Genomic DNA, 13,435 nt, shown 5'->3' with positions numbered 1-13,435 from the left:
CTACTCTATAACTAAAAATCTTAATTCATAATTTATACTTGACATGTTTGTTAACCAACACCAGAGGGCATGTCATAATGTTTGTACAATTTCTTAGGTCAAAGATCAAGGTCAAAAGTTTTGGTTTCAACTGACAACCCAATGTCCTATGGTAAAGTTCATGTCCGCTCTATATCTTGATAACCGTTTATGATTTCAAAGTTTTAATACTTGACATGTATATTAATCACAGGGTGTGTCACAAATCACAATGTATGTATAACTTCCTACGTCAAAGGTCAAAGTTTTAGTTGACAACCTCATGTCCTATGGAAAAGATGCACACTTGTTGCCTTTGATTAGGACAGTGTGAAGCAGTCCACAGCATTTTAGAAAAATGGTGACGGCTTTACATTGTATAAATAAAAAAAATCACGTTTATTGTATAATGCATTGTGAAGACAAATATTTCATCAACGAAATTCCAGTCAGATATTTTCATCAATATCCTTTAAATTAGATACAAATTTTACTAAGTCTGATATAGACTTCGTATGCAAAGTGTTTTGACTGAGGCACTACACAGAGGCATCATTATGGAGTAAAGTGGACGGTGTCAGAAGAAATCTGAGGCGGCACCCTGAATTTCATATTATGTGGATTCATAATTGTTCGTTGAATTCAAATTTTCATGGGTTTCGTGGGTACAGGTGAACCATGAAATCAAATGTTCACCAAATTACAATTTTCTATAGAGTAGGGTGCTCATTTCGCCATGATTTCTGCAGTTTAAGTTCGGGTTTTTACAATCTAATTAAAAACTGATCTCTCATCGCACCTGTTTTCTGAAATGTCCCACGCAACATATCAGAAAACAGGGTTTTTGTCGAGCCTGCAACTTTTGTTGCAGAAAGCTCGACATAGGGATAGTGATCCGGCGGCGGCGGCGGCGTTAGCTAACTTCTTAAAAGCTTTATATTTTAGAAGGTGGAAGACCTGGATGCTTCATACTTTGTATATAGATGCCTCATGTTACGAAGTTTCCGTCAGTCACATGTCCAATGTCCTTGACCTCATTTTCATGGTTCAGTGACCACTTGAAAAAAAAGTTCAAATTTTTTGTAATGTTGAATTCTCTCTTATTATAAGTAATAGGATAACTATATTTGATATGTGCGTACCTTGCAAGGTCCTCATGTCTGTCAGACAGTTTTCACTTGACCTCGACCTCATTTCATGGATCAGTGAACAAGGTTAAGTTTTGGTGGTCAAGTCCATATCTCAGATACTATAAGCAATAGGGCTAGTATATTCGGTGTATGGAAGGACTGTAAGGTGTACATGTCCAACTGGCAGGTGTCATCTGACCTTGACCTCATTTTTATGGTTCAGTGGTTATAGTTAAATTTTTGTGTTTTGGTCTGTTGTTCTCATACTATATGCAATAGGTCTACTATATTTGTTGTATGGAATGATTGTAAGGTGTACATGTCTAGCGGGCAGATGTCATGTGACCTTGACCTCATTTTTATGGTTCAGTGGTCAAAGTTAAGTTTTTGAGTTTTGGTCTTTTTATCTAATACTATATGCCATAGGTCAACTATATTTGGTGTATGGAAATATTTTATGATCTTTATGTCAGTCGCGCAGGTTTTATTTGACCGTGACCTCATTTTCACGGTTCATTGCACAGTGTTAAGTTTTTTGTGTTTTGGTCTATTTTTCTTAAACTATAAGTAATAGGTCAACTATATATGTTGTATAGAAGCATTGTTAGCTGTACATGTCTGCCTGGCATGGTTCATCTGACCTTGACCTCATTTTCAAGGTTCATTGGTCTTTGTTTAGTTATCTTGGTTAATGTTAAGTTTATGGTACAGTTGTTATAAAACTTAGCTTTTTACTTAGGACTATCAACATAATATCAATGATTAGTATAGAAGGCGAGACATTTCAGCGTGTGCACTCTTGTTATGTTTTGGAAGTATACTGATATTTCTTTATTAAAGATAACATCAAAAGCAATATATTCTAAGCTTGAAACGTGTTTCTTTGGGAAAAAATCACCTTAAAAATTCGAATAAAGGCTCTTTGAAATTTCCTGATATTTTGTTAAAAGGGGACACATATTCGCCGTTTTTACGCATCTATTAAAACCAAATAACTGCAGCTTTAAACAAAAGTTGTCAAATTAATTTCATTACAAATTAAGAGCTGAAATTCCAAATTTGTAAAGAACTGAAACTTAGGTCAATTAGTCAAAGAATTTTCGACTCTCCCTTGACACCATTTGTGAGTATGGTCTTGAGGAAACGATGATAGTCCGTCAGAAGGGGACGATAAATGGCTGACCCGTGTTAAGAGAGCGCCATATCTCTTGCACGTGAAAGACACCATTGTAGATTTCGAAAAAGAGTAGGCTAATGCCGCTACAAGGCATCACTCGCACCCCCAAAGTGGAAAGGGATAAATATAAGTTGCAAAATTTCAAATTTCTCATATTTCATCCATCTTTTAAACTCGTTTTTACACCTCAAAATCATAAAACGGCGAATATGTGCGCCCCACTCTAGGTTTTGTATGCAGAGATTTGCAAGACCACAAACTCCCATATCAACAAAAAATGCAAGCTTTCCTCAACCCACGTAAATACATGAATCCACAGAAGTCTGGAAGATGTCAAAATCCAAACCTCTTTAAAACCCTCTATTAAACTGAGGTCAAAATGATTCAGAGAATCAACATTATTAATGGTGGTAAAGTGTAACAGGTCATACATAACCTGTGACGCAATGTATATGTTTGATTTTTTTGTAGTTTATTTAATTAAACGAAGTTTGAAGTTATTGTTTAATAACCTATCAAATGAAATCCTTTCTAAAAAAAAGTGTTCTAAATCATTTATTCATTTACATCATTGAAATGGGTAAGCATAGGCGGATTTATGGGGGGGGGGCAGCGGGCCCGGGCCTCCTTTTTGGGAAAAAATTTGGTTGCTTATATAGGGAATCACTGAAGCGTGACTGGAGCGGGCCCCCTCTTAGGTCAGTCAGTGGGCCCCCACTTATGAAAATTTCTGGATCCGCCACTGGTAATTTTGAAATTCATTGTTGTCAAATGTAATCATCATTACTGGCCAATGTAACCATTGATTTAATCAGTTACTTTAAATCGTTAATTTAAATAATCCTACAATTAACAAAGTAATTGTATATAAATTTAATCAATTAATTTGAAAGTAATCAAGACCCATCTGTGGTGATGTGTCTTACTATAACTAATTTGCAGTATCTACAACGTGTTTGGTTGGGAGGTTTCTCAATCCAATTGCTTTGGTTCGTCTTTCAATCCAACTGCACTGTAGTGTCTCTCAATGGGTCTGGTTTGGTGTTTTCTCAATCCAACGGCCGTGATTTGTCTCTAATTATAACTGTGTTGGTGTGTCTCATTCCAAATGTTTATGTGTCCTCAATGAAACTGCTCAGGATTGTCTCTCAATCTAACTGTTTCGTGTGTCTCTTAATCCGTCGGCATTACAATGCTGTGTCTTTCAATGTAACCTGTTTTGTATTTCTTTGCAATTCTCAATCTATCTTGTGTCAGTGGTGCGTTTCTCAATCCAACTGTTCTATTTGTATCTAACAAACTTCAAAACACTTATTGCATTGTTTTGTCTTTTAAGCCAACTGTCTGTTATATAAAAGTTGAAAGTTCTAAGAGATGTGCTAGGACATGGATGTTCTAAGAATGGAATTGTCATCAGTAGTAGTTAGAGTAATGTTGCTCATTTTAAAGACAATATTTGGTAGAACGTTTGAAAGTACGGATGACTTTGTTTTTAATTAAAACTGAGTCGACATTTTGGGTATAATACTAACGGATTGTTTCAGATTTTTATGTGATACCAAAGGATATTGCACAGGCAGCGAAAGGGTTCTCGATGCAGTCAGGTACAGTCTGTACAGTATAGACTGTCCCTGATGTCCGGAGAGTCCAATGTGACCCTTTAATATTGAATTTTGATAAAAGAAGGGTGATAGATACCAAAGATATTTCACTAGTAGATATTTCAAACCTATAGAAACTTGAGACGCCGCAGCAACTGAAGTTTTATATTAACGTGACTAATCTACGAATAGTATGTGAATTTGAACTGTTTAAGCTATACATGATAATTAATAAGAAGTTGATGTGCGATTGATGTGACTGAAAACTCTTTACACAGAAATGTGATTCCTAATTCCTGTTAGTCTTCGTTTTCAAGTTCTTGAGAAATCTACCACAATTAAAATTACTTAGTTATGCCTTTCTAAAAAGTAAAATCACAAAAATACTGAACTCAGAGGAAAATCAATTCAGAAAGTCCATAATCACATGGCAAAATCAAATAACAAAACGCAACAAAAACGAATGGACAAGAACTGTCATATTCCTGACTTGGTACAGGCATTTTCAAATGTAGAAAATGGTGCATTGAACCTGGTTTTATAGCTAGCTAAACCTCTCACTTGTATGACAGTCGTATAAACTTCCATTATATTGTCACCGATGCTTGAACAAAACAAACAGACACAATAGTTAAAAATGTCAAAAATAGGGGTACAGCAGTCAACATTGTGTTATCATATTAATCACTATAAAAACAACAAATGTAACGAAGAAGCACACATCAAATTAACATCCTCATTTTGATTATATTGTACGATTTTATTTGTCTATGTAAAATGCACCCATCAAGGAAGGAGGGTTTTGAGTACTAGTGTAAAATTGCGCGTTTGAAATTCGCACAGGTAGACATGAAATAATTTTGTCGTTCAAAGTATGACGGGATGCATAAGCACAGAGTCTACACTAGAATCGGCCGACAACTACCATCCACTGGGTATAAAACACTGGTATCCAACCAGTATCTCCCATTTATAAACTAAATCATTTTGCGTATACTTTCCGGCTAACTACTAGTACTACAGAAAACTAAATCCATGCTGCTAACCAGAATTTATACACGTTTGTTGTATCCCATATAAAAGCAACATACTCAATTACTGGGCACCGAATTTCCAACCGGTTTATACTTACATGAGCAACCGTGAGTACACGTGACGGGTGCAACTTGTGGAGCAGGATCTGCATACCCTTCTGTGACACGTGAGATTACCCTTATTTTCGGTGAGGTTCATGTTTCGCAGGGCTGAAGATTTTGTTGTTGTGTTTTGTGTAATACATGTATTGCAATTTGTCTTTCTTTTTTTGTTGTGTTTTGTGTAATACATGTATTGTAATTTGTCTTTCTTTTTTTGTTGTGTTTTGTGTAAATCATGTATTGTAATTTGTCTTTCTTTTTTGTGTAATACATGTATTGTAATTTGTCTTTCTGTTTTGTGTAATACATGTATTGTAATTTGTCTTTCTGTTTTGTGTAATACATGTATTGTAATTTGTCTTTCTGTTTTGTGTAATACATGTATTGTAATTTGTCTTTCTGTTTTGTGTAATACATGTATTGTAATTTGTCTTTCTGGTTTGTGTAATACATGTATTGTAATTTGTCTTTCTGTTTTGTGTAATACATGTATTGTAATTTGTCTTTCTGTTTTGTATAATACATGTATTGTAATTTGTCTTTCTGTTTTGTGTAATACATGTATTGTAATTTGTCTTTCTGTTTTGTGTAATACATGTATTGTAATCTGTCTTTCTGATTTTGTTGTGTTTTGTATAATACATGTATTGTAATTTGTCTTTCTTTTTTGTGTAATACATGTATTTTAATTTATCTTTCTGTTTTGTGTAATACATGTATTGTAATTTGTCTTTCTTTTTTGTGTAATACATGTAATTTTAATTTATCTTTCTGTTTTGTGTAATACATGTATTGTAATTTGTCTTTCTTTTTTGTGTAATACATGTATTTTAATTTATCTTTCTGTTTTGTGTAATACATGTATTGTAATTTGTCTTTCTTTTTTGTGTAATACATGTATTTTAATTTATCTTTCTGTTTTGTGTAATACATGTATTGTAATTTGTCTTTCTGTTTTGTGTAATACATGTATTGTAATTTAAAATTGAGAATGGAAATGGGGAATGTGTCAAAGAGACAACAACCCGACCAAATAAAAAACAACAGCAGAGGGTCACCAACAGGTCTTCAATGTAGCGAGAAATTCCCGCACCCGGAGGCGTCCTTCAGGTGGCCCCTAAACAAATATATACTAGTCCAGTGATAATGAACGCCATACTAATTTCCAAATTGTACACAAGAAACTAAAATTAAAATAATACAAGACTAACAAAGGCCAGAGGCTCCTGACTTGGGACAGGCGCAAAATGCGGCGGGGTTAAACATGTTTGTGAGATCTCAACCCTCCCCCTATACCTCTAACCAATGTAGTAAAGTAAACGCATAACAATACGCACATTAAAATTCAGTTCAAGAGAAATCCGAGTCTGATGTCAGAAGATGTAACCAAAGAAAATAAACAAAATGACAATAATACATAAATAACAACAGACTACTAGCAGTTAACTGACATGCCAGCTTGTCTTTCTGTTTTGTATAATACATGTATTGTAATTTGTCTTTCTGTTTTGTGTAATACATGTATTGTAATTTGTCTTTCTGCTTTGTATAATACATGTATTGTAATTTGTCTTTCTGTTTTGTGTAATACATGTATTGTAATTTGTCTTTCTGTTTTGTGTAATACATGTATTGTAATCTGTCTTTCTGATTTTGTTGTGTTTTGTATAATACATGTATTGTAATTTGTCTTTCTGTTTTTGCCATGGCATTGTCAGTTAGTTTTCGATTTATGCCTTCGAATGTTTTGCAATTTTAGACAAAATATTTTATATGTTTATTCTGTATAAATATAGATTTTATCACGATATTTACCTATAGTTTAATTTTCTAGTGCATATTGTTTTACTTGGAAATGGCACATTTTGTTGCTCTTAAGGTCATTATTGTTTAATATTTATGTTATCAAAAGTCCATTTCATTAGACTAGCTATTTTATGCACTCATTTTATGTAGCCCCTATGTTTGTTATATTCGGCAAAAGGCAAAGTGTTGTATAGTTTTATTAAAGTGGTAGCCGAATCCAAATAAAATGGTGTTATTTTGTCACATCTTATCTTTTGATATAATATCAGATGTTCATTTCGGTATGATTCTATAAAAATTCGATAATTTCCGAAATGATTTTGGTATTGCGCTGTTCATTTCGGTACGTTATTGTTCGTATCGGTACATTTTTTTTGTCTATTTTGGTTATTAGACAATCACAAAAAATCTTTTATTTTGGAGACGTAAATAGTAACGGAAAAAAAATAGTCTGGTTTGTTTTGGTTTATTTTGGGAGGATCTGTGCATGTAAATGCAGGTGCTTGCTTAGAAAAGTGGCATTAGTTTCTAGTTGGATAGCATTAAAGAGTTTAAACCAGTTGAACAAATGAATTGCATTATATTAACTTGACGCAACTGCTATTTAAGGTTCATGTGGACCCTATTCCTAAAATACCCGTATTTTCACCTCAAAATTTACTCTGAGTACAGACAAACCTGTGCATCTGGAAAAGGTTTAAGGCATAGCATACCGTAGCATGCCCTACAGTCGCCGTCAGCTGAAATTCGTAGTGGTTATCGGTAAAAATAATCTAAACTATCAATCGCGTTCACTCGAGATATAGTTTTTCACATTCCATTCATAAATCGCTTAAAGGAAAACCACTATAGTCACCGTCAGCTGAAATTCGTAGCAGTTATTGGTAAAAATAATCTAACTATCAATCACGTTCACTCGAAATATAGTTTTTCACATTCCATTCATAGATCGCAAAAAGAAAAAACACTACTGAACTACCTTTTAAGTGATCGCACTGTAATAATCCTGACCGTCACATTTTCCAGAATGTTTTCCATTGTAATTCATTTTTTTTCTATGAGGATCATTTGTTTACATATGACATTCGTCACTTACGCAGTTTCCTGAAATGTTCTTTTCATTGATGTGATAAGGTTTCCCATGCTTTATGCAAATTTTATGAAATTGAACTCCACTAAAAAACACTTCTGGTAAAAACAATGGCGGATTTCACCATTCAAAATCGTCTTGGAAAATGTGAAGGTCAGGATTATCACAGTGCAATCACTTAAAAGGTAGGTCAGTAGTGTTTTTTCTTTTTGCGATTTACATGTATGAATAAAATGTGAAAAACTATAACTCGAGTAAACGTGATTGATAGTTTAGATTATTTTTACCAATAACCGATACGAATTTCAGCTGATGGCGACTATAGATAAATAGAATTCAAATGCATTGTATTAATTATTTAGAAAATTTATAACTTAATTGGATTTTGCCGTGCACTTTTTTTCGTCCCTGCAGAAGATTACAAAATTGACAAACAGCTGAGTTTCCCTTGATATGGTCCACTCAGGTACACAGTTTAAATAACCAATTATTGTCTGGTATCTATTGTCCATCTATTGTTCATGTCAATCATTACCTGTGGGGAAGTTCTCAAACCTGTTTCCAAACTTAGTTTATTTTGGCATCTTCTGGAGGAAATAAAAAAAGTGCACTGCAAAATCCTGGTAAGTTTTTATTTTTCTAAAACATAAAATATATTTGAAATTTATTTATCTAGGACATGCTATGCCTTAAAACTTTTCCAGATGCACAGGTTTGTCTGTAAATTTTGAGGTGAAAATACGGTCATTTTAGACATAGGGTCCACATGAACCATAAATTTTCAAATAGACAAGATGAAAATTGGTTATGTTGGTAATTATAATCTATGGACTGAAAGTTGGTTGTTACTAAGGCTATCAAAGTGGGCTTAGTGATGGATTTTGGTATATGTCCTGAAACCATTAATAGTAATGAGGTTATTCATTGCCAAAACAGTAATTCACCTGTGTAATACATGCTGAAATATTCTACTGTATAATGTATAAAAAATTATGTATATACATTTGACATTTGTACCAGTTTCTTGGTTAATTTTTTGCTTTATATATATTTGTTCATGGAAAATTGATTTTCAAGGGAACTTTACATTGTTTTTATAGCTTGTACAGTTACAAGTACAAGGTATTAACCTTGCCGAAGGAGCTGGACCTCCAACAGAGGTGTTATGCCTGATGAATATGATACCACCAGAAGAATTGGAGGATGAAGAAGAATACGGGGGTGAGATTTGCTTTATCTTAATGCAGACAGAAATAGTATGGAATACAACACTCTTTATAATCATAGCAACATTTCCTAGGTTTATTCTGTTTAATAAAATATTTGCCATTTGGTGTACATGTACTAGTTAAAGCCCATGTTAAACAGGGTGATAAGGAAGCATATAACATCTTTAAGTTTCACCAGCACTTAAACCACCTTGATGATTTTGTGGTAGCCTACTCCCCTATAATGCAAAAGGTCTAAGGTTTGAACCTTGAGCAGGTCAAACAAATGACATGAAAATTGGTATATACTGCTCTGTTAACATGCATCATGTAGGAATACAATGTAAGACTGGTTGGATTGGAGTTAAATTTACATGATTTATGTGTCTGGAAAGAATGAAGTGTTGTACTGATGATTCTTTCTCTGTGAACTATTATTCTATCAATTTTCATCCTTTTTGTTTAGTACAAAGCTGGGTATATATTCATACCACAATATTCTCATATATAATGTTCTCGTCCTGATTTAGTGATTATGCTTTCAATTTGCCATTTGACATTACATTAGACAGCTATCCATCATCATTATCATCCCACAGCAGTGTAACAGTTCATGCCAAATGATTACACCATTTATATTCATACAGTTAAAAAATCTTACCTTTTGTTCATACAATTATGAAATATTTAAAATTTCCATATGTTTACAAATGCATGCAAAATATATATGGTTAATGCCTAAGAATTCAGAGATTTTACTAATGTTAGAAATCTTTTTAACTAACAGATATTTTGGAGGATGTCAAAGAAGAATGTGGGAAGTATGGTGTGGTGCGGAGTTTGGAAATCCCAAGACCAATCAAAGGAGTGGATGTTCCTGGATGTGGGAAGGTGGGTTATATATATTATGTCTTTTATCAATCTATTGTACACAAGTTTAATTGGTAAATTTTAATTTGTATGATAATCAGTGATGGATACTGTAAGTACCTTAATGGACAATAACTGTTGAACCCTGAATCTGCCCCTGATAATTTTATTGGTTTCTGAGTCATAGTAAATTACTTGACAAAATTAATTTTAAAAATTCTGCTTATAGCAGATTGGAGTTGTGACTAGAGCCAAAACAAAACAGTGTCTGAAAAAAAATAATGTATATTTCATAAATCAATTCTGCCTTTCCCCTCAATAGAAAAGAAGACTTAAAAAAGAATAGTATAAAGATTGGATAAAATATGTGTCCGTTGACAGATTTTGAACATGTGTGTATTTTTTCCTAATTTATGTAATATTTTTTGTCATTTTAGATATTTGTGGAGTTTAATTCTATAATTGATTGTCAGCAGGCACAGCAAGCTTGGACAGGAAGGAAGTTCTCCAACAGAGTTGTCGTTACCTCTTACTATGATCCAGATAAATATCATCGAAGAGAATTTTAACATTGTTTGTCCCATAATAACTTTTAGTCATCATGTCTTAATTAAATGTACAAATTGAAATGAACTTCATGTTTTATTTGTTTATAAATATCGATTTTAATATTAAATCACCTAGGTATGGGCTATTTCAGTTTTTCTCCATTTATTATCATTTGATGTAAAACAATTATGTTATCATAGTTATGTCCGTTAGAAGATGCACCATTTATGTGTTGCTTTAAACCTACTAAAGTTTACATAGCTATTTTAACTGACTTCATATAGCTATAAAAAAATAAAATTGAGAATGAAAAGGGGAGGTAAGAGAGGAAACAACTGACCAAAGAGCATTTAACAGTCCAAGGCATGAATGGGTCTTCAACACAGCAAAATCCTGCACCCAGAAGCAGGCTGGAGCTGGCCCCTAAACAAAAATGCCTACTTGATCAGAGGAAATGGACATCACACTAAACTCTAAAACATAAATAAACCAAAATTTAAAACACATACAAGATTAACAAAGGCCAGAGACTCCTGACTTAGGACAGACATAAAAATGCTGTCGGGTTAAACATGTTTTCGTGAAATCTCAACCCTCCCCTTTATCCTAGCCAATATACACAGTAAAACTCAGATTAAAAGATGTCTAATTGTGAGCACAATCCCTCCCGTTAGGGTTTTAGTATCATACTATCATAAAATATACAAGAAGAACATAATCCGTATTCTGCCAACAACTTGTTATGCCCCATTTATGGGCATTATGTTTTCTGGTCTGTGCTTCTGTTTGTTCGTCCGTCCTTCTGTCCTGCTCCAGGTTAAAGTTTTTGGTCGAGGTAACTTAACTGAAATTTAATACACATGTTCTCTATGATATTTGATCTTTCATATTTTTTAAAATGCCAAATAAGAGATTTTACCACATTTTCACGATCCACAGAACATAGAAAGTGCTAGTGCATCCATTTACTAGGGACACATTCTTGTTTTGAAATAAATGTGTTTGGTTCTGATGCCAAGACCCTATGAATGAATTAAAAATAATGCCACCATTAATCAGTTGACAAGAGTATCGTTATTATATCGCTTCTAAGTAAGTTTGTTTAAAGGTTTGGTTAGCTTTTGAGGTGAATGCCATCATTTTTGTGCTTTGTATAGAATATTACCATAATAATTTTGATGTAAATACCTGAACGTATAATATGCTTGCACGTTGATTTATATTTACGAATAATATCCTTGCAGTGTACTGATGATAAAATATTGTGATATGGAAAGCCTTGGTGTAATAATTTTTAGGCAGTAACACAATAATTTCTTATGTTAAAATCAAATACATTGTTAACTACATAAGCAAATCAAACAAGTTGAGATATATAAACACCATAAGGGAACTTTACCATCTAAAAAAGGATAATTAACAATAGGAAATTAACAATCCTCTCTTTTATTTTACATTTTGGTATTAAGCTTCCCATAAAGATATTGATGTCAAGATCCAGGAAAGACTGTTTGTCATGATTGTTGGTATTAGCTTTACTAAAAGTAAAATCTCATTGATTTACATATTGAAGTCATTATTATTGAAAGCCAATATATCATTCAAATATCTAAAAGTGTGAATTATTTTTTTAATACAGGCTAAGATTTAGTAAAATAAATTTTAAAAAGAAGAGAAACCAGTGACATCAATTTAGTACACTTCATATCCTGTTAGCTTTGCATCACAGTGCAGAGTTATTAGTTTCAGTGGATAACACCATCTTGAAATAATAGAAGTCACATATTGATTTTGATTGGTATGTTTATGATGCACTGAGAAACAGAAACAGCTATTGGCTTAAATGAGATAAAGACTTACAGACTTTTCTTGTCTCAGAATAAGACATCAAATGCCAATATCAATTATTAGGGACCTGCCAATAAACCTATTGTGATCAGAATGTCCGTCTGTAACAAAATGTGTCCGCTCTTTTTAGAGAACTGTTAAATTATCCTGTCTAATATTTGGCATGTATATTAACACCAGAGAGTGTATCACAATGTTTGCACAAATATTTCATCAATGAAATTCCAGTCAGATATTTTCATGAATATCCTTTAAATTAGATACAAATGTTACAAAGTCTGATATAGACTTCGTATGCAAAATGTTTTAACTGAGGCACTAAACAGAGGCATCATTTTGGAGTAAAGGGGATGGTATCAGAAGAAATCTGAGACGGCACCCTGAATTTCATATACTGTGGATTCATAATTGTTCGTTGAATTCCAATTTTCATGGGTTTCTAGGGTACAGGTGAACTATTTTTAATTTTAGTTTCTTGTGTACAATTTGGAAATTAGTATGGCGTTCATTATCACTGGACTAGTATATATTTGTTCAGGGGACAGCTGAAGGACGCCTCCGGGTGCGGGAATTTCTCGCTACATTGAAGACCTGTTGGTGACCCTCTGCTGTTGTTTTTTATTTGGTCGGGTTGTTGTCTCTTTGACACATTCCCCATTTCCATTCTCAATTTTATGAAATCAAATGTTCACCAAATTTCAATTTTCTATAGAGTAGGGTGCTCATTTCGCCATAATTTCTGCAGTTTAAGTTCGGGTCTTAATGTTTTTGAAGTATACTGATATTTCTTTATTAAAGACAACGTCAAAAGCAATATATTCTTAGCTTGAAACGTGTTTCTTTGGGAAAATAAATACCCTGAAAAGTTGAATAAAGGCTCTTTAAAATTTCCTGATATTTTGTCAAAAGGGGACACATAATTGCCGTTTTTACACATATATTTAAAACCAAATAACTGTAACTTTAAACAAAAAGTTATCAAATTAATTTCATTACAGATGA

General features: G+C 33.2%; 1 protein-coding gene across 5 annotated transcripts; it reads left to right on the top strand.

Moving 5' to 3' along the window:
* Positions 1–7,269: 7,269 nt before the first annotated feature.
* LOC143045488 (splicing factor U2AF 50 kDa subunit-like) lies at positions 7,270–10,730 on the top strand. 5 transcript variants are annotated; one of them, XM_076218028.1, is made up of 4 exons: positions 7,270–7,322; positions 9,059–9,179; positions 9,954–10,057; positions 10,474–10,730. In XM_076218028.1, exons 2-4 carry the CDS (start codon positions 9,131–9,133, stop codon positions 10,603–10,605), a joined length of 285 nt encoding a protein of 94 aa, XP_076074143.1. In that variant the 5' UTR covers positions 7,270–7,322; positions 9,059–9,130; the 3' UTR covers positions 10,606–10,730. The 5 variants fall into 5 exon arrangements, with proteins under 5 accessions (XP_076074143.1, XP_076074141.1, XP_076074144.1 ...); XM_076218026.1 differs by having other exon boundaries at positions 7,273–7,367; XM_076218029.1 differs by lacking the exon at positions 7,270–7,322 and adding an exon at positions 7,341–7,477.
* The last annotated feature ends 2,705 nt before the right edge of the window (positions 10,731–13,435 follow it).

The sequence above is a fragment of the Mytilus galloprovincialis genome, chromosome 9 (genome assembly GCF_965363235.1).
Source record: "Mytilus galloprovincialis chromosome 9, xbMytGall1.hap1.1, whole genome shotgun sequence".
NCBI classification, from domain to species: domain Eukaryota; kingdom Metazoa; phylum Mollusca; class Bivalvia; order Mytilida; family Mytilidae; genus Mytilus; species Mytilus galloprovincialis.
The sequence above is the reverse complement of the archived record's forward strand: the minus strand, read 5'-3'. Positions and strand labels throughout refer to the sequence as shown.

Bases quoted from the DNA above. Each gene is read 5' to 3' on its own strand.
- LOC143045488 (XM_076218025.1), top strand. From the start codon at position 8,480: ATGTCAATCATTACCTGTGGGGAAGTTCTCAAACCTGTTTCCAAACTT. The intron at 8,582-9,058 runs GTAAGTTTTTAT...TTGTTTTTATAG, and splicing joins AAGTGCACTGCAAAATCCTG to CTTGTACAGTTACAAGTACA. The intron at 9,180-9,953 runs GTGAGATTTGCT...TTTAACTAACAG, and splicing joins GGATGAAGAAGAATACGGGG to ATATTTTGGAGGATGTCAAA.